Source organism: Monodelphis domestica, chromosome 4, assembly GCF_027887165.1.
Source record: "Monodelphis domestica isolate mMonDom1 chromosome 4, mMonDom1.pri, whole genome shotgun sequence".
NCBI classification, from domain to species: domain Eukaryota; kingdom Metazoa; phylum Chordata; class Mammalia; order Didelphimorphia; family Didelphidae; genus Monodelphis; species Monodelphis domestica.
The window spans coordinates 42,588,637-42,610,583 of NC_077230.1; the positions used below are offsets into that span (position 1 = coordinate 42,588,637).

At 34.2% G+C, this 21,947-nt stretch overlaps 1 protein-coding gene and 1 non-coding gene across 29 annotated transcripts in view; both read left to right on the forward strand.

Moving 5' to 3' along the window:
* CNKSR2 (connector enhancer of kinase suppressor of Ras 2) overlaps positions 1–21,947 on the forward strand; it is a 300,281-nt gene that overhangs the window by 185,152 nt on the left and 93,182 nt on the right. For 15 of the 28 annotated variants that reach the window (XM_056793338.1, XM_007493430.3, XM_056793333.1 and 12 more), the window contains 3 exons: positions 1,743–1,954; positions 16,208–16,297; positions 18,850–19,064. In XM_056793338.1, coding sequence (XP_056649316.1) covers positions 1,743–1,954; positions 16,208–16,297; positions 18,850–19,064 — 517 coding nt within the window. The remainder of the gene's footprint in view (positions 1–1,742; positions 1,955–16,207; positions 16,298–18,849; positions 19,065–21,947) is intronic. The other 13 variants (XM_056793349.1, XM_056793336.1, XM_056793337.1 and 10 more) reach the window with 1 other exon arrangement.
* LOC130454140 (U6 spliceosomal RNA) lies at positions 2,391–2,497 on the forward strand. Its single transcript, XR_008911821.1, has one exon. It is a non-coding gene; the product is annotated as a U6 spliceosomal RNA (small nuclear RNA).

The following is a 21,947-nucleotide window of genomic DNA, read 5'->3' on the forward strand; positions in this document are numbered from 1 at the left end:
TTCCGTTATTTTCTCTTTTTCTAACCACAGGAACTTAGTAACACAAATATTATCCATCTTCCATGTAGTCTTCCATCAGATACTAGAACCATCACATCACCTTACTACTACTATCCACCAGTCTTCTCCCCTTCAAGCTAAATACTCCTAGTTGGCTTAATTGAATGCAAGTTTCATGTCCCTTCACCATCTTTCTCACCCTTTTTTGAATTAATTTCATCTTGCCAATGTACTCCCTAAAATATTCCACCCAGAATTGAATACAGTGCTGCAAATGTGGCCTAACCAAGGCTGAGCCAACTAAGATGGTCAGTCCATCTCACTCTGGATGCTATGCTTTTTTTTTTACTGTTTCCTAAAATAACATCAAATTTTGGGCTACCACATTACTTATGATCAATCCACTAAAACCCTGAGGTCATTTTATGTTAGTTATTATCTATATATAGCTATCCTATCCTATGCTCTTGATTTTGGAACCCATTAAGACTACATTTATCCCTATTAAATTTCATTTTATTATCCTTCACTCATCTTTCCAGTCTATTGAGATCTTCGGGCATCCTGATTTTGTCATACTCCACCTTAATTGTGCCTCCCAGCTTTGTGTCACCTACCAATTTGATAAACATGCCACTTCTGCCTTCACCAAAGACAATGATAAAAGTATAGAATATAACAGGGCTAAAACAAAAAAATCTCTACCTCTCCTCTGGTGTCTTTTCTCTAAGCCAACATCAAAACAATCTTTTTAATTCATTTCGTTTCAAATCTATTGAAAAACATTATTATCCAGTCTATATGTCTCTATCTTGTCTTCAAGGAAACATGAGATTCTTGATCAGATTGCTTCCTGAAATCTGTCATTCATTCCTCTAATATGCTTTCTAATACCCTATTTAAAAAAAGATAATGAGATTTTTTGACTCAGTGTAATGAACAAATGTTCATTCTAAAACACTTCCCAAACCATCCTAGAATGCTAGAAAATATATCCTAGAACACTACCAAAAACCAAATCCACTTAAATCAACCAACTGAAATGTGGAACACCTTCTTCCCCTTTTGAAAACTGGAACATTTTCCCATCTCCAGTTCTGTAGCCCTTCTCTCACTTTCTACTGTTTTTGAAAGGGAAAATAAAAACATTTAATACTAAAGAATTTTAGGTTTTTTTAATTTAATAATCTCCAAAATCACATTACTCATTAATGTGGCTATTAGTAGGCTTCTGGAAATTTCCTTTAAATAAAATAATAGAAATAGTAGTGTGACTGAATTTAGGTCAGAACTGGCAGATTTAAGAAGTCATAGCTATAGATTTTTAATTGTGCCAGCTCGGAATTTGTTTTCCTGCTTTCTTGATCATAGTGTGTTCTTATGTCTTAAAAATATCATTTGCTTTATGTGGAGGGAAATAAAGGAACACAGAATCAGGAACCAGAAGACCTGAGTTCTAGCTCCAGCTCTATTACCTGCTAACAGAAAAATCTGGAGTAAATTATTCTACCTCTAAGCTTCAGACTCCTCCACTATAAAATGAATATAATACTTTCCTTGCCTAACTCACCTGATTGTTCTGAATATTAGAGAATATATGTGAAAGGACTTTGAAAACTATGAATCAGTATATATATAAGTGAAAGCCATTGTTTTATTGTTATTTCTCTCTCCCCACTCTTTTCACTATTTTTATGCTCTTTTCCAAATCTCCTTTTCATTCTCTCTCCTTCCCATCCTAGGGATGAAAAAGGAAATCTTCCTTGTGATGATCTCAGTAGGCACCTAGTAGGCAAGCCAGTACATAAGGGATCCGAATCTCCAAATTCATTTCTTGATCAGGAATATCGGAAGAGATTTAATGTGGTTGAAGAAGATGCTGTCTTATATTGCTATGAATATGATAAAGGAAGATCAAGCAGTCAAGGAAGAAGAGAGAGCACTCCAACTTATGGTAATTTTTTAAAATTAGTCTCTCTAAAATTTTGGTAGGGATGTTCTGATTGGTATTAATCTCAGATACAAGAAGTCTGAGACTTTGGGGTTTTGGACATCTTTTGATAGGGGGATAGTTTCTCAATAAATATTTAATTAATCTTTTGTTGGTTTGTTAGACATTATTCCACCAGGTGAGAAGCATGAGCTATAATTGAAATGATTAGTTCATTTCATTAATATTTCACTATTAATTTCACTATTCCATTAGCATTCACTATTAATATTAACTCTTCATTAATATCACAAAAGTACTGATTTCCCATTTATAGAAATATACACAGTTGCATATGTACAGGAAGAATAGTATGGAATCTAGGATTTTCTAAGCATCTTATAGTATTTGTCTTGTGAAAGGAGGTCTAAAACAAGAGCAATTTAATATGTCATTTGGTGCTTGCTTCAGCAATATATATATACTAAAATTAAAACAATACATAAAAGATGAGCATGGCTCTTGCACATGAATGACACACAAATTCATGAAGCATTTAGTTTTTTAAAAAATATGTGAATTTTAAGGACTCCATTAAATATGCAAAGAAAATTTAATTGTTTACACTTTTTGCTTTGTTTTTGGAGAAATGCTATCAAAAGAGGATTTAAAATTTGTCTTCATTTCAGTCATACAACATGTGTTGAGGGCCTACTATATGTCTGATTCTACACTAAATCCTAGACACACTCTTTAATGTGTTTAAAGATTTGCCGAAAGTTATTGAAATTGAGGCATTTTAGACAAAATATGCAATCATTAAAATAAGAAATCAGTTGTCCAGCACTTATAAAATAATAGATACTTCTTCAAATATTTTTACTCTGTGTCCCAAGGCTATTATAGTCCTTTCTTGAGGTGCTTGAGAAAAACCTAAAAGCAGCAGCATTCAAACAATACAAAACATGTATGTCTTTTTATGCTTAAAGCAAAATGATGTGTCACAAAATAATTCTCAAAACTAGAAAAGAAAATAATAGAGTTTATTAAAGATACAGTAAATTCCTTGATTTTATATCTTTTGGAAGACTTCTAAATGACTTTTAAAAACTAAGGGATCTATGAAAAACTATTCCTAAGGGAAAGAAAGGAGTTATACTATTTTTTTTAATTCTGGAGCTAAAATAATGGGAAATAGACTGAAGTTTTGATGGAATTTTCTTGAGTGTAGCTTTGTTTTAGTATTCCCAATTTTAAAATTATTCACCCAAAAAAGTAATGAATATAAATGTTTATGAATTTTCAAAATAGTTTTGAGCCTAGGATTTTCTAGAAATCTTTAAGAAAGGACAATTGAATTTATAGATTTATTTTAAATATGACAGTAAAGAATTCTATGTCAGACAAGTTTTTTTTTTTTTATTAAACCCTTACCTTTCATCTTAGGATCTGTGTATTGTTCCTAGAAAGAAAAGCAGTAAAGCTAGGCAATGGGAAGTAAATGACTTGCCCAGAGTCACATGGCTAGGAAGTGTCTGCAGCCAGATTTTAACTTAAGACCTTCCATCTCTAGGCTTGGTTCTCAATCCACTGAACCACCTAGCTGACCCTAAACCATATTTTTTTCCAAAACCTTGCATCATTTCTGTGATGCTATGTTATGTCACTCTTGTAAGAAGAGTCAGGATTTGACATGTACTCTTTAAGAGAAAAAAACCTCCCCTCACTTGTATTGTTTTATCAAGGTTTATAAACCTTGTTTGTCATGTTAACCCTAAATTTAAAATATACAGTTCAAAAATGCACAGTTTAGGCTTTTTAAAAATAAATCTGCCTTAAAATTTTTGAGATACCATGTATATTTTTTTCAGACTACCCACAGATCTCAAGCAATAGTGACATTTTCCCCCTGCTCTAAGGTATTCCACACTTTTGGATCTGTCTTTTTTGTCCCTCATAAACATACATTTCCCACCCCCCAGCAAGATAAAACTTTGGTTAGATGTTGGTAGGGGAAGTATCACAAGGTTCAATCTTCTGGCAAGTCTCCATACTGGGAGTGATATTTATTTTGGCTAAGGAAGGGTCTCTCACAAGCCCACATCCTGACAATAAGAATTATATTCCCTCCAGAGGAACCTGACTTTTATTCATTTATCACATTTATTCTCTTTCCTCTTTGTGCCTCTAAGAATCTTTCCAGACTAGAGCTCTATCCACACCAGATGATGCTGAGGCCTTCCATAAGAGTTACAAACCTAGTTACAATGGACTATCTCTTCTTGACACTGGATAATAGAAATTTTGTTTCACTTGTTCAAGGGTTGCTGTTTTTTTCTTCTTTTTTTCGGTCTGGATATGAAATTCCTCACCTGCTCCTAAGCTTTCCTAATCATCCTAGCCACAGTAACAGTCTAAACAGGATGCCACAAAGCTTTTAAAGCTTAATAAGTCACTAAGACTTTTGGAACACCCTATATCATGATTATGTATAAACATATAGATCTACAATCATTCCTTATCTTCAGGTTCCTATCCATCCTGATCTTTGCCTAATTCAGTTTAATTATACAAAAATTTACTAGGTACACACTAAAATGGTGCTGTGGTCTGTGGATTCAAAATTTAAATAAAACGCAGATTGTATGTTCAAGAAGTTTATGTTCCAATGGGAGAGTGAGGAGGAGGAAGGATGGATACTGACAAAAAGAAGAGATAAGCAGAAAGGAGAGGTCCAAAGTCCAAACATCCAAAGAGAAATTTCATTAGGAAAAGATCTTTAGCAAATAAAAATAAGGCCAACTTATCTGTATATGCTATTATAATTCTGATGATTGTAAATATTTGGCCAGTAATCAACAAAATCCTTTCAACTTTTCCCCTTTGCTCATTTGGTCAGCTTAACTGGTAGTTCTCAAAGCTGCCCCTATTTTCAAGACCTACTTCCTTTGTTGGGAAATTAATTTGGAATCATCCAGTGGAAAGCAGTTGTGCTAACCACCTGGGGTCAAAGCACAACCTAACATTTTTTTTCCACTGACCACCACTTTGGCCTCACACTCCAGCTACTAGACTCTTACCCAGTTGATAGCAACTTACTGTCCAAACTGGGGTTAAGTGAAATCAAGATGGTCATGACATTCTTGGCAAGTCACATAACCTCTAAGGATCTCAGTTTTCTCTTCTCTAAAATATAAGAGTATTGACTTAACCACCCTCTAAGCTGCATTCTACCTCTAAATCCATTATCCTATGATTATTTTCTGAGCAAAATCATGCCATTGTCTCCATCCTCCTCCTGCATCTTGTTTTGCCCCTAAATCTGTTTTAGATAAAACCTCCAGGCTAAAGTCAGATAAACCTAAAGCTTTGCAAGTGAAAGAAGAACTATGACAGATCCCTTTGTATTCAGGTATTAGTATTTGAGTCTCTTTTTATACCTGAGTCATATATCTTAGATAATATCAGAGGCCATTCAGACTTTCAATGAATGGTATGAGAAGAATTTGTTTTTAAGATATGAAAGCTATGAGAAATCTGATGCTTTTCTATCAGGTTGTCTATAGGAAAAGACTCCAGGAAATGACCCAGCAGAAGAACAAATTTCTTGATGATAGCCCTGCATTTCAGTTCTTATATTAACAGAGATCTCTATTTTCATTTTGAGGAACAAATTATTAAAATCTAAATTATTCTGTGCTGGTGAAGAAACATAAAGTCTTATCCAAATGACCCTTCAAACAAATGTGGAGTGTTTATGTCTGACAATTTATCATCAAGTGACTCTAATGAACCTGAATTTAAGTACAAAGTATGTTTGTTTCCCTTAAGGGAGGAAAAACAATGTTACACAATATGCCTTTGGAGTATCATAAACATTTTAACTTGAGTTTGGTACATTTGTTAGAAATTCAGAATGAAAACAGTGATTTTATTGTATATTCTTTTCCAGTAATGATGGGCTCCATCCTTTCCATTAATTCCTTGATAGTAACATGCTTTTAGAGATACTATCCAGCAAACCCTTTAGTGCACTACAAAGTGTATAGTAATGATGGATTCAATGACTTGAATGATTGCTTTACTCTCAGGAAATTCACAGATGAGAATCTGGTTCAGTGGGCCTGATCTACAACACCTTTTCACAGTTTATGCTCAAGTTAAACTTAATTACTTATTCCCCACATCTGTGGTTTTGCTTGAGCTGTCCTCTGTACCTGAAATGCCTCTCTGGCTATTGAAATTCTACCCACCCTTTCTGGCCCAATTCAAATACCACTTCCTTCATGAAACATTTCCCTGATTCTCCCATTTGCCTTCATGCACTTATTATTTTGGAGTATAACTGTGTATGTCTAATGCTCTCCTCCTAGACTGAAAACTCCTGAAAGACGACTTTTAAAGATTGTCTTATTTAGAGTAGATGTTTAATAAATTTCAGTTGAATGAATGAACAAAAATGATCAGGCTGGAGAAGTCAGAATCAATTAGGAAAGGTCATTCCTTGAATTCGTACCATGGAATACTAAGCCTAGATGCATAGTTCATCTCCTCAACACAAAATATGTCTTTTCATCCTTCAAATGAGTTTTCTTCTCAACTCTATAAAGAAGTAAAAAATAAAACAAAGCAACAAGTAGATCCATGATCCAAGTTCTTATACAGAGCTTTATAATCCATTTCATCTATAATACCCTTTCAGCACCCTTCTACTCAGTACACTAAAGGGACATATAAAATACCTTCATTGTCTTTATTAAGGAATATAGGTTGTCAGTCAGTATGTAATGGGGTAGAAAATCCCAGAAGGATCAAAACATATAGTTCTGTGAGGTTTTCTTTCCCCCCACTTCCTCCTCAAAAAGTAACCAAAATAGAAAATGATCCTGATTAATCCCTTACTAAAATGTTTGCTAACATGTAGGCATGGACATAAGCAAGGACACATGGGTACAAAGCTGGAACAAAGCAATATCTAAGGTAATTGCTAATGACACACCACATCTGCCAGGAATATATTCCTTTCCTATCTCTTTTCTCTGTCTCCATTTTCTCTGTATTACAATCACCCTCAATACTTTCTCTTTTCACTTGAACCTGTTTCATTTCTGTCCCCTTTAACATTTTTTGTTTTTCTTTCTCCTCTGCCTAAATCTGATGTTTTTAATAGGTCCTAGTGACATTAGTGGACTTTAATAAACACCAATGCCAGCACTCCATTCTGAAGGAGTTCATAAGAGTAAAGATTTACATCTGGAAGTTATTGACCCCTGAGTAAATTGCAAGGTTTTTTCTCCCAAAAAGTTAATATACTTTTATCAAAAGTAGAAAATTTTAATTTTCTCCTGATTCATTTTTTTTTGCCATTGCTCTAATTACTGTTTTAAGAGGTTATCTATCTGCACCACTGAGGTCCAAAGTAATCAGATGACTTGCTAAAGACTACATAGGTCATAAATAGAGCTTCTATTCAAATTCAGGTCTTCTAACTTTATGTCAACCCCTTGTTCCATTATACTATAACACATTACCAACTTTATGAATTTAAATAGATTTTGACAGTTAAGTAACAACAACACAGAATGTGGGATTCAAAACAGGTACTCAGAAAAATATCAATGAGCAAATTTCCAAAGTTTCATCAGTACATCCACAAAGAAAAATTATAAAGTTAAAAAGGTAGGACAAAAGTTATACTTTTTAAAATCAGCTATACCTCATCTCAGAGTAGAAGTAATGCTCCTATGCTGCTGCTTTCAAAATTGATGAGACCTTTAAACTAACAATAAATCAATGGTTCTATCCATTCACTATGTATGCCTTTCCTCTCTCTCCCATTTGTAAGGTTTTCTTTCTCCCATCTCCTGTTCAAAAAGTAACCAAAATGAACAACTATCCTGGTTAATTCCTATCCTGGTTAACTCATACTACTACCTTGGAAATCCTTAAAAAAATTGTTACAGTTGTTCAATTGCCTTTGGGAAGGAATTGGATGTTTTTAATAGAAAGAAAGCCTAGTTTTGTAATAATACCACACAGAAGTATTGACTTAAAGCTAAGAATCAAAACTTCTCCTTGATCTGATGACTAATTCCAGACTTCCCAAAACCAGAGGAGTATCTGCAAATAAATTCCTTCTTGCTTTTCAAGTTGTTAGTTGCATAGCAGTATATCTCAAGAAATGCATTTATTTCTATGATATTTAACCCTAAACCTATTTTTCATTATTAGTTTTGACAACAGAATACTAAGTGTCATTTTCCCTGCACATATATCAATTACCGGGGGCTTTAAAAATATTTTCCCAGGACTTGGGTTGGATTATTGTAGATCCTAAAAAGGAAGCATCACATAGTAAATTGGGTACTAAAATTAAAGTCAGCAAAATCAAGGTTTGAATCCTTCAGACACTTTTGAGCTATGTGACCCTGGGGAAGTCTCTTAACTTCTCTCTGCCTCAGTTTCCTGATCTATAAAATGAGAATATTGGACTCAATGTCCATTAAGTTCCCTTCCAGCTATAAAGTTACTGTATGGTAGGTTTCATCCAATCTGGGGCATAGGATACTTCATGCCAATTCTTAACACTAGAGCATCTTTCCTATTTCATTTACCACTTTATTGTGTCTTTGAGAGCAGTGAAATTACAGTAACCCAGTAACATATTCCAAACTTGTCACTGTGACAAGTAGACCTAGTCAAATCCTATTTTATTCCTGATCTCAAAAGCATAGCATATCCTCTCCTCTATGACTATGAAACTATGTAGTCTTCACTGACAGAAAATGAGGGTAGGGTTGAAACCCTCAGCAATGAAAGTATTCTTCCCCTTTACAGAAAAAAGAAAAAGGAAAACTAGAAGCCAAACCCATAAAACTTGCAGGTATAAGGAGTACTTGCTGATGGAGACCTAGAATTTGAAATGCATTCATCAGATCTGAAATGCAAAAATATGACACTAGGCACCTGAGCTCTCAGTCGCAGTTTCCTTGGCTGTAAAACTGAGCTCCTAATATCTTCTCTGCCTAGATCACAAGGTTATGACAAGGATCTAATGAGATATTGTACATAAAGAGGTCCATCACTGTAAAGTGCTTGATCCATATCAGGTGAAGTCATTATTCTGTAACCACCATAATAACTTCAAGGTTTTTATATAGGAACTCCTGTAATAGGTGCTATTTGATCAGCTTTGTAAAATAGTCTCAGGACCAGGTGACATAATGGTGGACTCAAACGATGCAGATAGTGGTTAGAAAAGCAATTTCATGACCCACAATGACAAGAAGGTTTGTACACTGCACTAAAGTCATTTCTTAGTGCAGAGAGTAAAAGAATCTCCAAGGAGGATATCTACTAACTTTTGCCAAAAGGGAAGAATTTTCATTTTCTTCTCAGATAGTTCTTCATTTTTGGAGGGAGAAATATTCAGGCTTTTCTTTGCATTATTTCCCTCAGGCAGAATGCTTTCTGGGAAACTAACCTTATATCTGCCTCATATTTCCCCTCAGCAATGCCATGAAGGCTGGGTCATAGCAACTGAACAATTAATGACTACAGAAAGTAAAAGAGGCCCAAGGAGAAGTAAATAATATTGAATCCTCTTATCAGACTTTTAGAGGGTCTCCCAGGAGGAAGTTACCACTCTAATTGTCAACCTTCACCAATATAGTATCAGTCTCCTATAAACAATTTACTAACATTTCTATCCTCGGTCCCTTTTTTGTTATAAAATAAAAAATTAGGGGAAAAAAGGAGGACTTCCTGAAGGTAAATGGAAATCCCAAAAAAGAAACATTTCACAAGATAACCAAATTCAAAGGAGAAAAGATGTCACCAGGATTAAGGAAATCAACCTTGAGAAAAGATATTTTATTTAGGTAATGGGAACCTTTACATAGGATGTGATGGCTAAATAAAGATCAAGATGACAGTGCTTAGTGGATGAAAAAAAGTGAATTTTCAAATGCCTTGCTATCACAACAGCCCCAGGGTTTTCTCTGAAATACTGAGCTAGAGAGAGGCCTCTTTTAAAAAATGTAGCTGTAGGCAATTCTTAACCTGTTTTGTGCTATGACCCTTTAGCAAGCTGGGGAATCCTAGGGATCCCTTCTCAAAATAATGCATAAATACATCAAATATAATACATAGAATTACAAAGAAAACCAATTATACTGAAACAGTTATCAAAAAAAAGATTTTTTTAAGCACACACATACCGTTCATGGACCCCCACTGTTCTGGAGACATAGAAAATTGTCGTTTCCTATGCAAATGTAGAGTTAACAAATGGAAAAGTAGGTGGCACGGATTTTTTTTCAAACCCAGAGTTAGGAAGATGTCTTCCAGTGTTCAAATCTGACCTCAGATACCTAATAGTTGTGTGACCCTGAAGGGAAGTCACTTAACCCTATTTGCCTCATTTTCCTCATCTGTAAAATGAACTGGAGAAGTAAATAGCAAACCATCTAGCTTCTTTGCCAAGAAAATCCCAAATAAGATTGCAAAGAGTCAGATATGACTGAAAAAAAATCAGAAATATTAACAAAAAACCTCCAACCTTTCCCCCCTTTAAAATAGGCAGCTAGTGGTCCATTGGATAGAGTAGTGGGTCCAGAGTCAAGGAAATCTGAGTTCAAATCAGACTTCAAGCACTTATTGCTTGTGTGACCTTCATCATTGTTTGCTCAGTTTCTTGATCTATAAAATTTGAACCAATGTAGCACCTACCTCCCATGCTTGTTGTAATTATCAACTGAAATTTGTATCAAAAAGGGGGAAATGCTCAGCATAATGCCTGGCATATAGTAGGTGTTTTATAAATGCTTATTCACCATATTTGTAACCCAGCATAGCATCGCAGATGAGGACATTTAAACCCATGAAAGTTAAAGGACTTGTGCAAGGTTACACAGGTAGCAAATGATACAATTGGAATTTGAACCCAATCCCAATGTACCATGTTGCCTCCTCTAACTAGAGAAATATAATGAGAAGAACCTGCCTTTATATTTCATAACATCATAGATGTTCACTTAGGGAAAATATAGCTCTTTGTGTTGTTAATTTGCCTAGTTATAAATTTGAAGAGATGTCTTTTACATTAGCCGGCATCTCTGTAGTAACTAAATAAATAGTTCAACTATAAGCCTTTTTGAAAAGGTGTTCATGGGGGGAGGGGGGAAGGTATCCTATTCATCAAAGTTTTACTCAATTAATTATAGTCTAAATAATAAATATAACTTAAATAATAAATAGTTCTGACTAAATATAGTCTAAACTAAAACTTTTTTTCTATCTCTAAAGCTTGACTTTTTTTTTCAGAAAAGGATCCCCTCTTCACGTTAGGATGTTAGCCATGAATGAAAAAGTAAATAATATAACTTCCACAACATGAATACTCATGCACACATAGATGTACATATGCATATATAGTGTTGGTCATATGTGTTTGTATTCTATATGTACATATTTATGTATGCATATATAACATATATGTGTATAGAAAGAATTAGGCAGATATTTTAATACATTGCTATTTGAGGCTTACAATATGCATTCCTATAAAAAAGTTAAATAAATTAGGGTTAGTTAGTTTAGGATTAGTTGAAGGGGTACTATCTTATTACTATTATATTTTAGATATGTTGTAATTTAATTAGAATTTTATGCTCTGCTTTAGAAATCTCACCACCATTCATTCCATTTTTATTATGGAAAAAGAAATATGTTCTTTGTTCTAGATAGCTAGATTACCCACTCAAAAGTGGAGTACATCCAGGAGAGATAGTAAATACTTTTCTTTATTCCTTTATTTAGCCTTTGCTAAAAATATAAAAAGCAAAGAATTGATAATAGCAATTTCAGTTGTGATAAAAGGCCAAAATAAAATAAGGAATAGAGTGCCTAGAACAAACTAGATCTCATCAAATCAGTAGAACATCATGTAGTTTCATTCAGTGTTAGCTGAAAGTAAACTTGGAGATAGTCTAAACTAGTCTCTTTATATTAAAGATGGAAAAAATGGAAGTTAAGAGATTAGTGACTAAAATGAGATTGGAATGCATCTATGCATATCTTCTAATTCTCGAATCTAGTGCTCTTTCCACTAAACACCCTAGACTAATGACATAACACTCCAGAGTATTTAAGTAATTAATAAACCCACACACCGCTCTTTTCAAGAAACGATAGGGAATCTTAGAAAGGACAGATATTGTTCCTACTATCTTAAAGTGAAACAAAGAATGAGTAGAAATTAATATCTGAAAGGATCAAATCAATGGGTGGGAAAATACTAGTATAAAGAATAAAAACCATTTTCCACTATCAGGCAGTATACAAGCTACTGCAAGACAATCATCATAGCTTTTGGAAGAGCAAATAATGGCAGACTAATTTAATTTCCTTTTACTGTAGAGCTGCAATATATAGAAACAAGGTTACAAAAACAAATCAATACCTTACATCTACTTTTTTTTCTTTCTTTGGTCAGCAATAGAAATGTTTTCCAAATATGCAACCTAGCCAAACATCTCATAAGAAGAAAGTCACAATTATATTCATCTTCTGCATTTTTATATGCACTTATGCATCTTCCCATATTTTTTTCTGTCTAGGAATATTTTATTCCCTATGCTAGCCACTTGGATTGGGGGAAAAAAATAACTGACCACATTGCAGATCTTTAGCAAAACGTGCTTGTCCATTAAGTAGGACACATTGAGATGCAGCTTTGTGAAATGACTATTTTCTTTTTGTCTTTTGTTCCTATGCCAGGGTTTTCTCGATGTATGTTAGAATGTGCCATCTAGTCAAGGGAGGAGAGCTGTGAGCAAATAAGTGCCCATCAAGAGGAGCCCTAGGAAATTTGATCCAATATGCATGTGATGACAGAATTACAAAGAAATGCAGAATGTAAACATGTGAACTAATTATAAAAACTAACATTTTGTTTCATTTTAGGCAGGTTTGTTAAAAGTAGATCAGCAATATCATAATTTGAGATAAACTTAATACCTAGAATCCTAGAAATAATAAGCTATTTCACTTTTCCATGCATTTTAAAAATTTTGATTTGCATTTCCAATTATGCCCAAACGTAGGTGAGATGCCAAATTGCAATCAACATAATCTGCATGTTTCAAGTTGGAAAGACTTCAAACCATTGACTGTATTCCAATCTTCCAAGACTCTTCATTTTTACTAGGGGTTCTCTTATTACTTGTTTGAATGCTGTTAAGCTTGTACTGCAAAAATTTGATGTAATAAAATAGGAAATAAACAAGCCATGAAACCATCAGCATCTTTTGTAGTTGCACAAATGATATTTTTACATTTGATAATGACTTTCCAACACTGATGTTTCTATGGCTTTATACAAAAAGACCTCCATGTCTTCCAAAAGTAATATTTCAATTAGTCATCTCATTTTCTTGATTTCTTAGGAAATTCTCTTTATTCTGCTTTAATTTCCAGGTAGCAATACTCGATGCTGATTATATTATCCAATATTCTGACAAGATCTGGAATTAAAACTGACCTTCCACTTTTTTCTTTCCATGAATACCAAAAGTGTCTGCTTTCCATAGAATAAGAGTCCTATCAGCCATCCTGTGCCTCCTGTTCCAGTTCCAGTTGTGGGGCTCCCTCCAGCCAGTTGTGGGCATACAAGGGATATAAAGTCCAAAACTCTTATTGCATTTGTGTTGGGAATTCTTACTATGGAAACTCCCACTACCAATGTAAAATAGCACCAGTCTGAAATTGGAGCACTGAGATATTAAGGGACTTGCTAGTGTGGTCACACAGATGATATGTCAGAGTTAGAACTTCAATCTAGTTCTTCCTCACTCCAAATCCACTATATCATACCACCTCTCATATACAACATCGTTCAAATATAACGCACTGAAACAAATGTGGATGCCCATCTTTTTTGTCTTCATGACTGAAATTTTCAGTCAATTCCACAAAATTAAATTGAACTCATTTCTTATTGAAGAGTCGCAAATGAAAACCAAACTAAATATTATGTTTTTGGCTGAATTGTCCATTTGCCAAGTGGTTCCATTGGCATATTATAGACATGGTCATCAATGTAATGCTATTTGGAAATGTCAGTGTTGTATAATATTGTGAAACACAGTCTATATGCATTTGCCCGCCTGAGTCTATGAAGCAGGAGGACACAAGTGGCTGAAAATCTTTTTGAGTTCTTGTCTGATTGTGCTGCCCTTGACTGACTTTATGATAGAAAAAAACTAATGTGATCTGAAGGAAATGATTTATCAACCCCTTCTGTGAAATGAGTCGTGTATGCCCTATACCTATTTCACAGAAATATAGTTCTTAGGTGTAACTGCAAGGTAGCTTAGAGATCATCTTCTGCAGCCCCCTTCTTTTATAGATGAGGAAACTGAGCCCCTGAGAGATGAAGTGATTTGCCCAAGGTCACACAGGTGACAAAACTAGGATTTCAAATCCAGTCCTATGACTCCAAAGCCACTATTCCAGAAATGATTTTATGTATAAAGCTATTCGCACACCTTGAAAGAGGAAAATTAAATAATTGCTTCTTTTTAAAAACTCGTTTGTTTTATGTCTAAAATTTACAAATATTAGTTTAGATTAACAAACCATCCCTAACATTTAAATGGGACTTTGCAAAATATATTATCTCCATTATAAGCAACTATGTTCTTTTTGGTGGTATTAAACTAAAAGAAATAGATCCTTTAGGGCCACATATCAACTTAGAGAACCACCAATTGACATTAACTATCTTTAATTATATTTTTATCTATTTTGTTGAACATTTCTCAATTACATTTTTATTTATTCCCAGAGTTACCAGGAGTTTGTCAACTTTGCTATAGCAGATTCATTCAAAACAACTTTAGCATTTTACGGTATAGTTCCAAACCCTATCCATTGGTACCATTTATCTGTAACCACTAAGTTATCTATGGCATAATTTTCTCAAATCCTTTAGCTAGCCAAAGTATTTTGCTACAATTCTCTGCTTTGGCAAAATGCAGACAATTTTTCTAAAACTCTGGTATTCATAATGATTTTCTTTCTGATTATTTTGTCAGAAATGTGTGTTAAAATGTCATATTAAAGCTTCACTATAATGTCCTTGAAGTCCATAATAAATATCTACCTTCAAGGTGATATTGTCTTACAGTGAGAGCTTATTATTACTTCAGTAATTAAACTGCTTGGAAATGGAGTTCAATACAGTCTCACCTCAATGAATTACACATTATATAAGATGTAGCATTATGCAAAAGTGCTATCAAACTCCTCTAAGGACAATTATATCATAGTCTCAAAGAGATGAAGATGGTATGATTGTCATGAATAACTCATTCCAAGATTTAGCTTTCATTTCTATCTATCTAAAGTCTATCTAAAAATCTATTTATCAGCCTATCATTATCATCAATCTCTCTACTATTATTGAAAAAATGGAAATCAAACTAAGAATTCAATATATAACCCCATATAAGTCTAGCATCAATGTGTATGGATTGCTCAAAATAGCTAGAATGTTCTAGCTAATTTAGCTCTGTGCTGTGACATTCTTAAGTCCAGTGAATCTTCATCTATCCTCAGGGGAAACAGTATAGTTTTACACCATCTTCCTTCTGAAAATCTTTCCATATGCTTAAAAGAAATTAATGGAAAAACCCTCATCTTTCTCTTTTCCAAGTAGAGAAATTTCAAGTGCTAGTATAGTGATTCAAATTTTTATTATCAAACCCTGTCCTATATGAGAATAGTTGGAACACTGGACCTGAAGTCAAGAAGATCAAGGTTCAGATCCCACTACAGACACTAAGCTCTACAATCCTTTGTCAAATCGCTTGACTCCAATGGACTTCAGATTCCTCATCCATAAAATAAAGGGGTTGGATCTGATTATCTCTATCTCTTCCAGCTCAAATATACAATCCTATGACTCATCCACAGCCTATGATGATTTTTCAAAATCCAGTGTGCCTGAGATAGGAAACCTCAGTTATCTATCCATCATGATTTAGATTCTGCTTTCCCTGGCAAAATGCCACAGAGAGATAAGCAATGGCTGCCTTTTCTGATTTCACCTTCTAGATCAAAATGTACCTTTTCTTCATCTACAGCTAATAACACGAAATGCTGACCATGAGTGTGGTGAGTGTGTGTATATTAGCTGTGTCTGAGAAACAGGACAATGATAACCAAACAGAGGGGAAAAAAAGATGTGATATGAATTTTGTTCTCTGTGTTTAGGCAAGCTACGGCCTATATCTATGCCAGTGGAATATAATTGGGTGGGGGAGTATGAAGATCCCAGTAAGATGAAGAGAGATAGTAGAAGAGGTAAGTGTCCTAGAATCTCAGGGTAGGCTCTGTATTGTTTAAACTGTAAGTAAATTTAGTTGTTCTTTAAAGAAGGTTCTTCTGGTTTAAGATTAGTGCTTTTTTCAGATCATGTTCTTTCTATAATTGACATAAGAAAGGTGGTGTGATATTGTGGATAAGAGATCAGGTCCTGAAGTCAGGAAGACCTGAGTTCAAGTCCTACTTCTGACACATACTAGCTCTGTTCCCCGTGGGCAAGTCTCTTCAGTGCTGTAGGCTACTCTGAGACTCTGAGTTGCAGAGATGCTGACCTGCATTGGTAGCAAGAGTTTCCACATCCAAGAGTTCCTTATACCAATGAAATCACAGGTCTAGACCCTATCACTATTATCCCTGTATTCAATATAAATATGTGATTTATTTAGCTTAACCACCAACTTGACAATCTTAGACCAGGTCTACTCATTGATACTTTTAAAGACTGACCTTATATCTCTTCTTAAAAACCCTATATGGGTCAGCTAGGTAGAAGAGTGGATAAAGCACCAGGTTTGGAGTTGGGAAGACCTGGGTTCAAATTAGTTCTCACACACTACCTAGCTGTGTGACCCTGGGTTTGGCCTTGCTTACCTAGCCTTTGCTGGTTTTCTGTCTTAGAACTGATGCTAAGACAGAAGGTAAGGGTTTAAAAATAAGAAGAATCCTATATGTGGCATGTGGATTTAAAGAAACATGAATATTGCATAAAAATAAAAATTGTATTGTTATTTCAAAGATGAACATTGGGAAAAGTGGAAAAGTTATACAAATGTATCAGATTACATACATACAGCCAGGCCACAATCAATGCACATTAAACTCAAAATCTAGTTCCATCTCAAAGCTGTTTCTTCTTCATATTTCAGGAGTCTGTGATTTGACTGCTGGGTATATCCTCCATCAATGGAACTCAAAATCCTTTCGCACTAAATAGATAATCTTTTTAAGTAATAAAAAGTCATTGCCCAGGAGCCAGCCTTTCTGACTATAGCCAGATTTGTTCTCAGATGACAGACTCATAATCCAGAATATACTCAATATTCAAAGCCTCTATAAGTTGATAGGAATCACTGAGGCTTTTGCTCCATTGACAAGAATCCAATCACCTTTAGACCTTAATGAGGCTTTTGGTAGGGGTGGTGGAGTTCTCCATAAAAGTAAATTTTTTCCTAAGCGCTCAGAATAAGTCAGAGAGTAGGCCTCATGAAAACCAAAAACAATATTTTTAACTATATACATATATTCACACAGTTATTCTTATAGTGATTACCAAGTATATATGTCATGTCTGACACAACTACAATGTAAATGATCTAAAATGTCACAAGATTTTTCCCCCTCATTCTGTTTGGTGTTAGAAATAAGTTCCTAAGAAGATATAAATTGTGGGTAGAAGAGGATTCTACTGTGGTATTTGCTATAGGAAAATATTTTTTTTCTTAAGTTGAAAAGAACAATGGATAGAGATTAATATAACTGGCATTGATGGCATTAGCAATGAGAATTTCAGCCAATTAAGATTTGGTGGGCCCAACTAAGGTTGGGACAGCCTCATAATTTTTTAAGCCTTGCCACTTTCCCTTTTCAGAGTTAAAAGTCATAAGGCTGTGGATGAGACATTTAAAAGAAAAGTAATCATAGACTAAGGAGAAAAATGTACCTTGCAAGACTTAATTCATTAAGATATCAGATTACTTAGACATTATGATTTCAAGTTTTGATGTTATGGATACTAGCCAACTTTTAAAGTATTCATTTAATTACCAGATATATATATCATAAATTGATCAAAATGGGCATCTTTCTCTTCAGCATTTTTAGACCTCATTTTATAGAGATTTCCTTTCTGATACTATTTGTACTGACAGTAAAATCTTATTGAGTCAGTTTATCTATTCAGTTTTCTAAGTTTCAGCTTCTTCCAAACTTGGATGGATACTTCAGTGGATCTGTGATCTCGCAAATATGGGTACTCCCTCCAGCAACACATCCTAAACATGCTCTCTCATGCAGGGTGTCTTTGTCCATATCCTCCTTTCGTTAGCCACAAGGGGTTCACCCAATGCACTGGGGACCTTCCTGGAGAGATCTTGACCAAAGTTTTAGTTATCTAACTAATCTAACTAACTTTAGTTATTAACTAACTAGCAAATATCTAAACATATTTGCAAGAAGTTGGGGGGAAATGAAAGAGGAAAAACATTTATCACATGTCACCTGTAGAGCAGTATTATTAGATTGGATTTTCTTACAAGTAACTTCTTAAGACAATACCATGGACTACTAAATCACAACATTAATTTCAATCTTTTCAAAGAAGCTATGTGTTTTCCTGTTCCCTCTTGCTCCATGATCCTAGCTCAGTGAATATTATATGTAGTTTTATTGTCCAAAACCTGCTTTTCAAAATTATGAAGTCAGGTTGAAGTTTTTAACATTACTATTAGCATGATTAGCAGAAAAGAACTATAGTTCTGGAAACCAGTCACTGTTTTTTATTCTAAGTGATGCTTTTCTCTCTTTTTGTTTAGAAAATTCCCTACTTCGGTACATGAGCAATGAAAAAATTGCTCAAGAAGAATACATGTATCAGAGAAATAGCAAGAAAGATACAGGAAAAAAGTCAAAAAAGAAAGGAGATAAGAGTAACAGTCCAACTCACTATTCCTTGCTACCTAGTTTACAAATGGAAGCATTAAGACAGGATGTCATGGGCACACCTGTGCCAGAGGCCACCTTATATCACGTGAGTAAAATTCTCAGAGGTTCGCTGTCCTGTTTTTATTACAAGATTTATAGGTGACTGTTGATGGTGTAGAAATGGAGGTGAGTGGTGCACTGTGAATCATTTCATTGTAGTTTGTCACCATTTTAGGCTATTGTCATCTTAGTAATCCAGTGGGAAGAACACTGCATCTAGGGTCAGGAAGACTTGAGTTCAAGTCCACCATCACAGATTTTCTATCGGTGTGATAATGTGATCTGAGTTTCTTCATTTTTAAAATGAGGATAGAACTTAGCACCATGGGTCAATGTGAAGATGATATGAGATAATATCTATAAAGTGCCTTGCAAACCTTAAAGAACTGCATAAACACTAGCTATTATTTCTATGTTCTCAAGATCATATATCAATTCAAGTTGTTTCTTACTGGTATTGAGATATCTTCATAAGGTCAAAAAAGATTAATCATATTTATCTGCTTGAATATCTCTAACATACATACATACATATATGTGTGTATATACATATGTATATCACTGTTTTTACATGAAGAAACATATTGATAGGATAGTAGTAAGATTTTATGGGAATGTAAAAAATTCAATATGACTATATATTACTTCATTTTTGCTCATTCTGTCTCAAAATACAGAGGTTTTTTTTTTTACTTTCAAGTAAAATTAGATTAAGGCTATAATTTTGAAAAAAAAAAAAGAGGAATCTGTTGGGATATTTGGAGTGTGTAAATTCAAATTAATGATCCTCAGCAATGAAAATGAAGATAATAACATGCTAGAGACATGACAAATAAACTTTCCCCCACTGGGATTTGCTCCAGACAGATAATTTAAAAGTTTAAACTTTTAGACCATCATCAAAGACAAACAGTGACGTTTTCTATGCCCTGTTGAAGTACAAAAATGTTGGGTTGAAGTTAAACAGACTTAATCATAGGTTAATGAAAGCTGAAATTCTTTCATTTTTTAAGTATCTAATAGCTTTCAGCAGTCAAAGAAAGAATAGCTATTATACAGAATTTTGCAGTGAACTGTGGTTTTTAGATTTTGTTTTATTTATGGGGAAAAGTTAAACACATATAGAAGAAAGCAAAAATATCCAGTAAAAGCTAGTACAGATCAGCTGATAAAAGAAACAAACTTAGAAAAATAAATTAGCAGCACATTGTGGCCCTAGGAACAATAATATGTCAGATTTGGTGTGGGAGTACTGTTGCAACCTAGTTGTAGTTACTGCTGTAATAAAGTGTTTGGAACAGATGGGTTTCTATCATTCCCCAATGGAGCTAACTATCTATTCATTTGTTGGAACAACATGTTTTTCTGAAGACTGTCTTTGTGGCTACACTGTGTGATTCTTCACCATCTCTGAGAATTCTTGTGGAGCTGATAGCACTGTTGATAATGCACTTCAATAAATAAAATCCAAGAGACTATAAAACACTCATTTCTTTCCCAGCTACACTCTCAATTGAACATCAACTGGTACTCAATAGGTCTATTCAACCAGTGACTTCTGCTCTTGCCAACATTTTTTCAACTAGGATATAATATCTGAATCACAGAATCTTTGAACAGTGAGGGAAAATACATAATCAGGTTGTGCAGTAATCAGAAAAATTAGAGCAAATTATTTCTATAGTGGGAGATTTACCCATGTGGAGGTTGATTGGTTCATAATGGGTTTCAATAAGTTTGTTATCATAGCAATTTCAGTGATCTAAATGTGTTTATAAATTATATTCCATTCTGAATATTTTATACTGAAACCAAAAGAATTTTTTTTAAATTGAAGCTAAATTAGTCCTAAAAAGATAACTGAAAAATTATTTCTTCGTTTCGTTATGTTAGAATGTTTTTCTCTTCTAATTATATACACAACTTTGTTACATTTTTCACAGCTACCATAAATTCTCATTTATCAAGAATGACTTGGGAGTGAATTGTTTTGGTTATTAAATATTCTAGTTAAATGAATGTTTTCTCATATGCCAAGCATCAAGGATTCCATCACTAGCCCATGTGTAAGGAGGGGCTACTTTTCATTGCTCCAATGTCTTGAGATCCTATTGTGAGAGAAACAGGAGAGCAGTGCAAACAGCAAAATCCTTCAAGGAGGAGAGTAAAAACCAGGAAAGGGGCAAGGATAGAATGGCAGCAACCTTCTTGCACACTGGCTAGTTGAAGCTTTGAGCTCTAAGGGTGGATTTCAATCCATTAGTTTGTTACTACACAATATCTCTACTATGCTGATTTCCAAATAAATGCAACAAAATGCACTTAAGACCCACCCTATCAAGCATGATTTAATTAGCCCCATTATGGTAGGATAAAGTGCTCTAAAAATGGGATTTACAATTGATATGACATGAGGACAATATCCTACAATTCACTCTGAAAGTTCCCCTTTGGGGCAAAGTGCTGATAATAGTTCATTTACTCTATATGTCATTCTCAAAAAATCAAATTACCAGTTATATGAGTTTTCTAGTTGTTAAGATTGTGGATAAATTTATCTCTTCTACCTTAACAAAGCCTGCCTAATAACAACTTAAACCTTTAAGAATTCACAAGGAAATCAAAGCATATCTTAATTTGTGTCCTAATGAGAGTTACAAGTATCACTCAATAGTAACCTGTATAAAGCTTTCCTATTCAATTATAAACTCATAAAATGTTGGATCTCGAAGAAATCAAATGAAAACAATGTATCCCACTCATTTTATAGGAAAAGCAAGTGAAACTCAAGGAATTAGAGTGTTTTGTTCAAGGTCATATGGCTAGAAAAAAATCCAATGTTAATTATTAGCCTCCATTACTGGCTTGTTCATGGGCATGAAGCCAATAGTACCCAGCTATTTGACTCAGGAACCACCCATTAACCAAA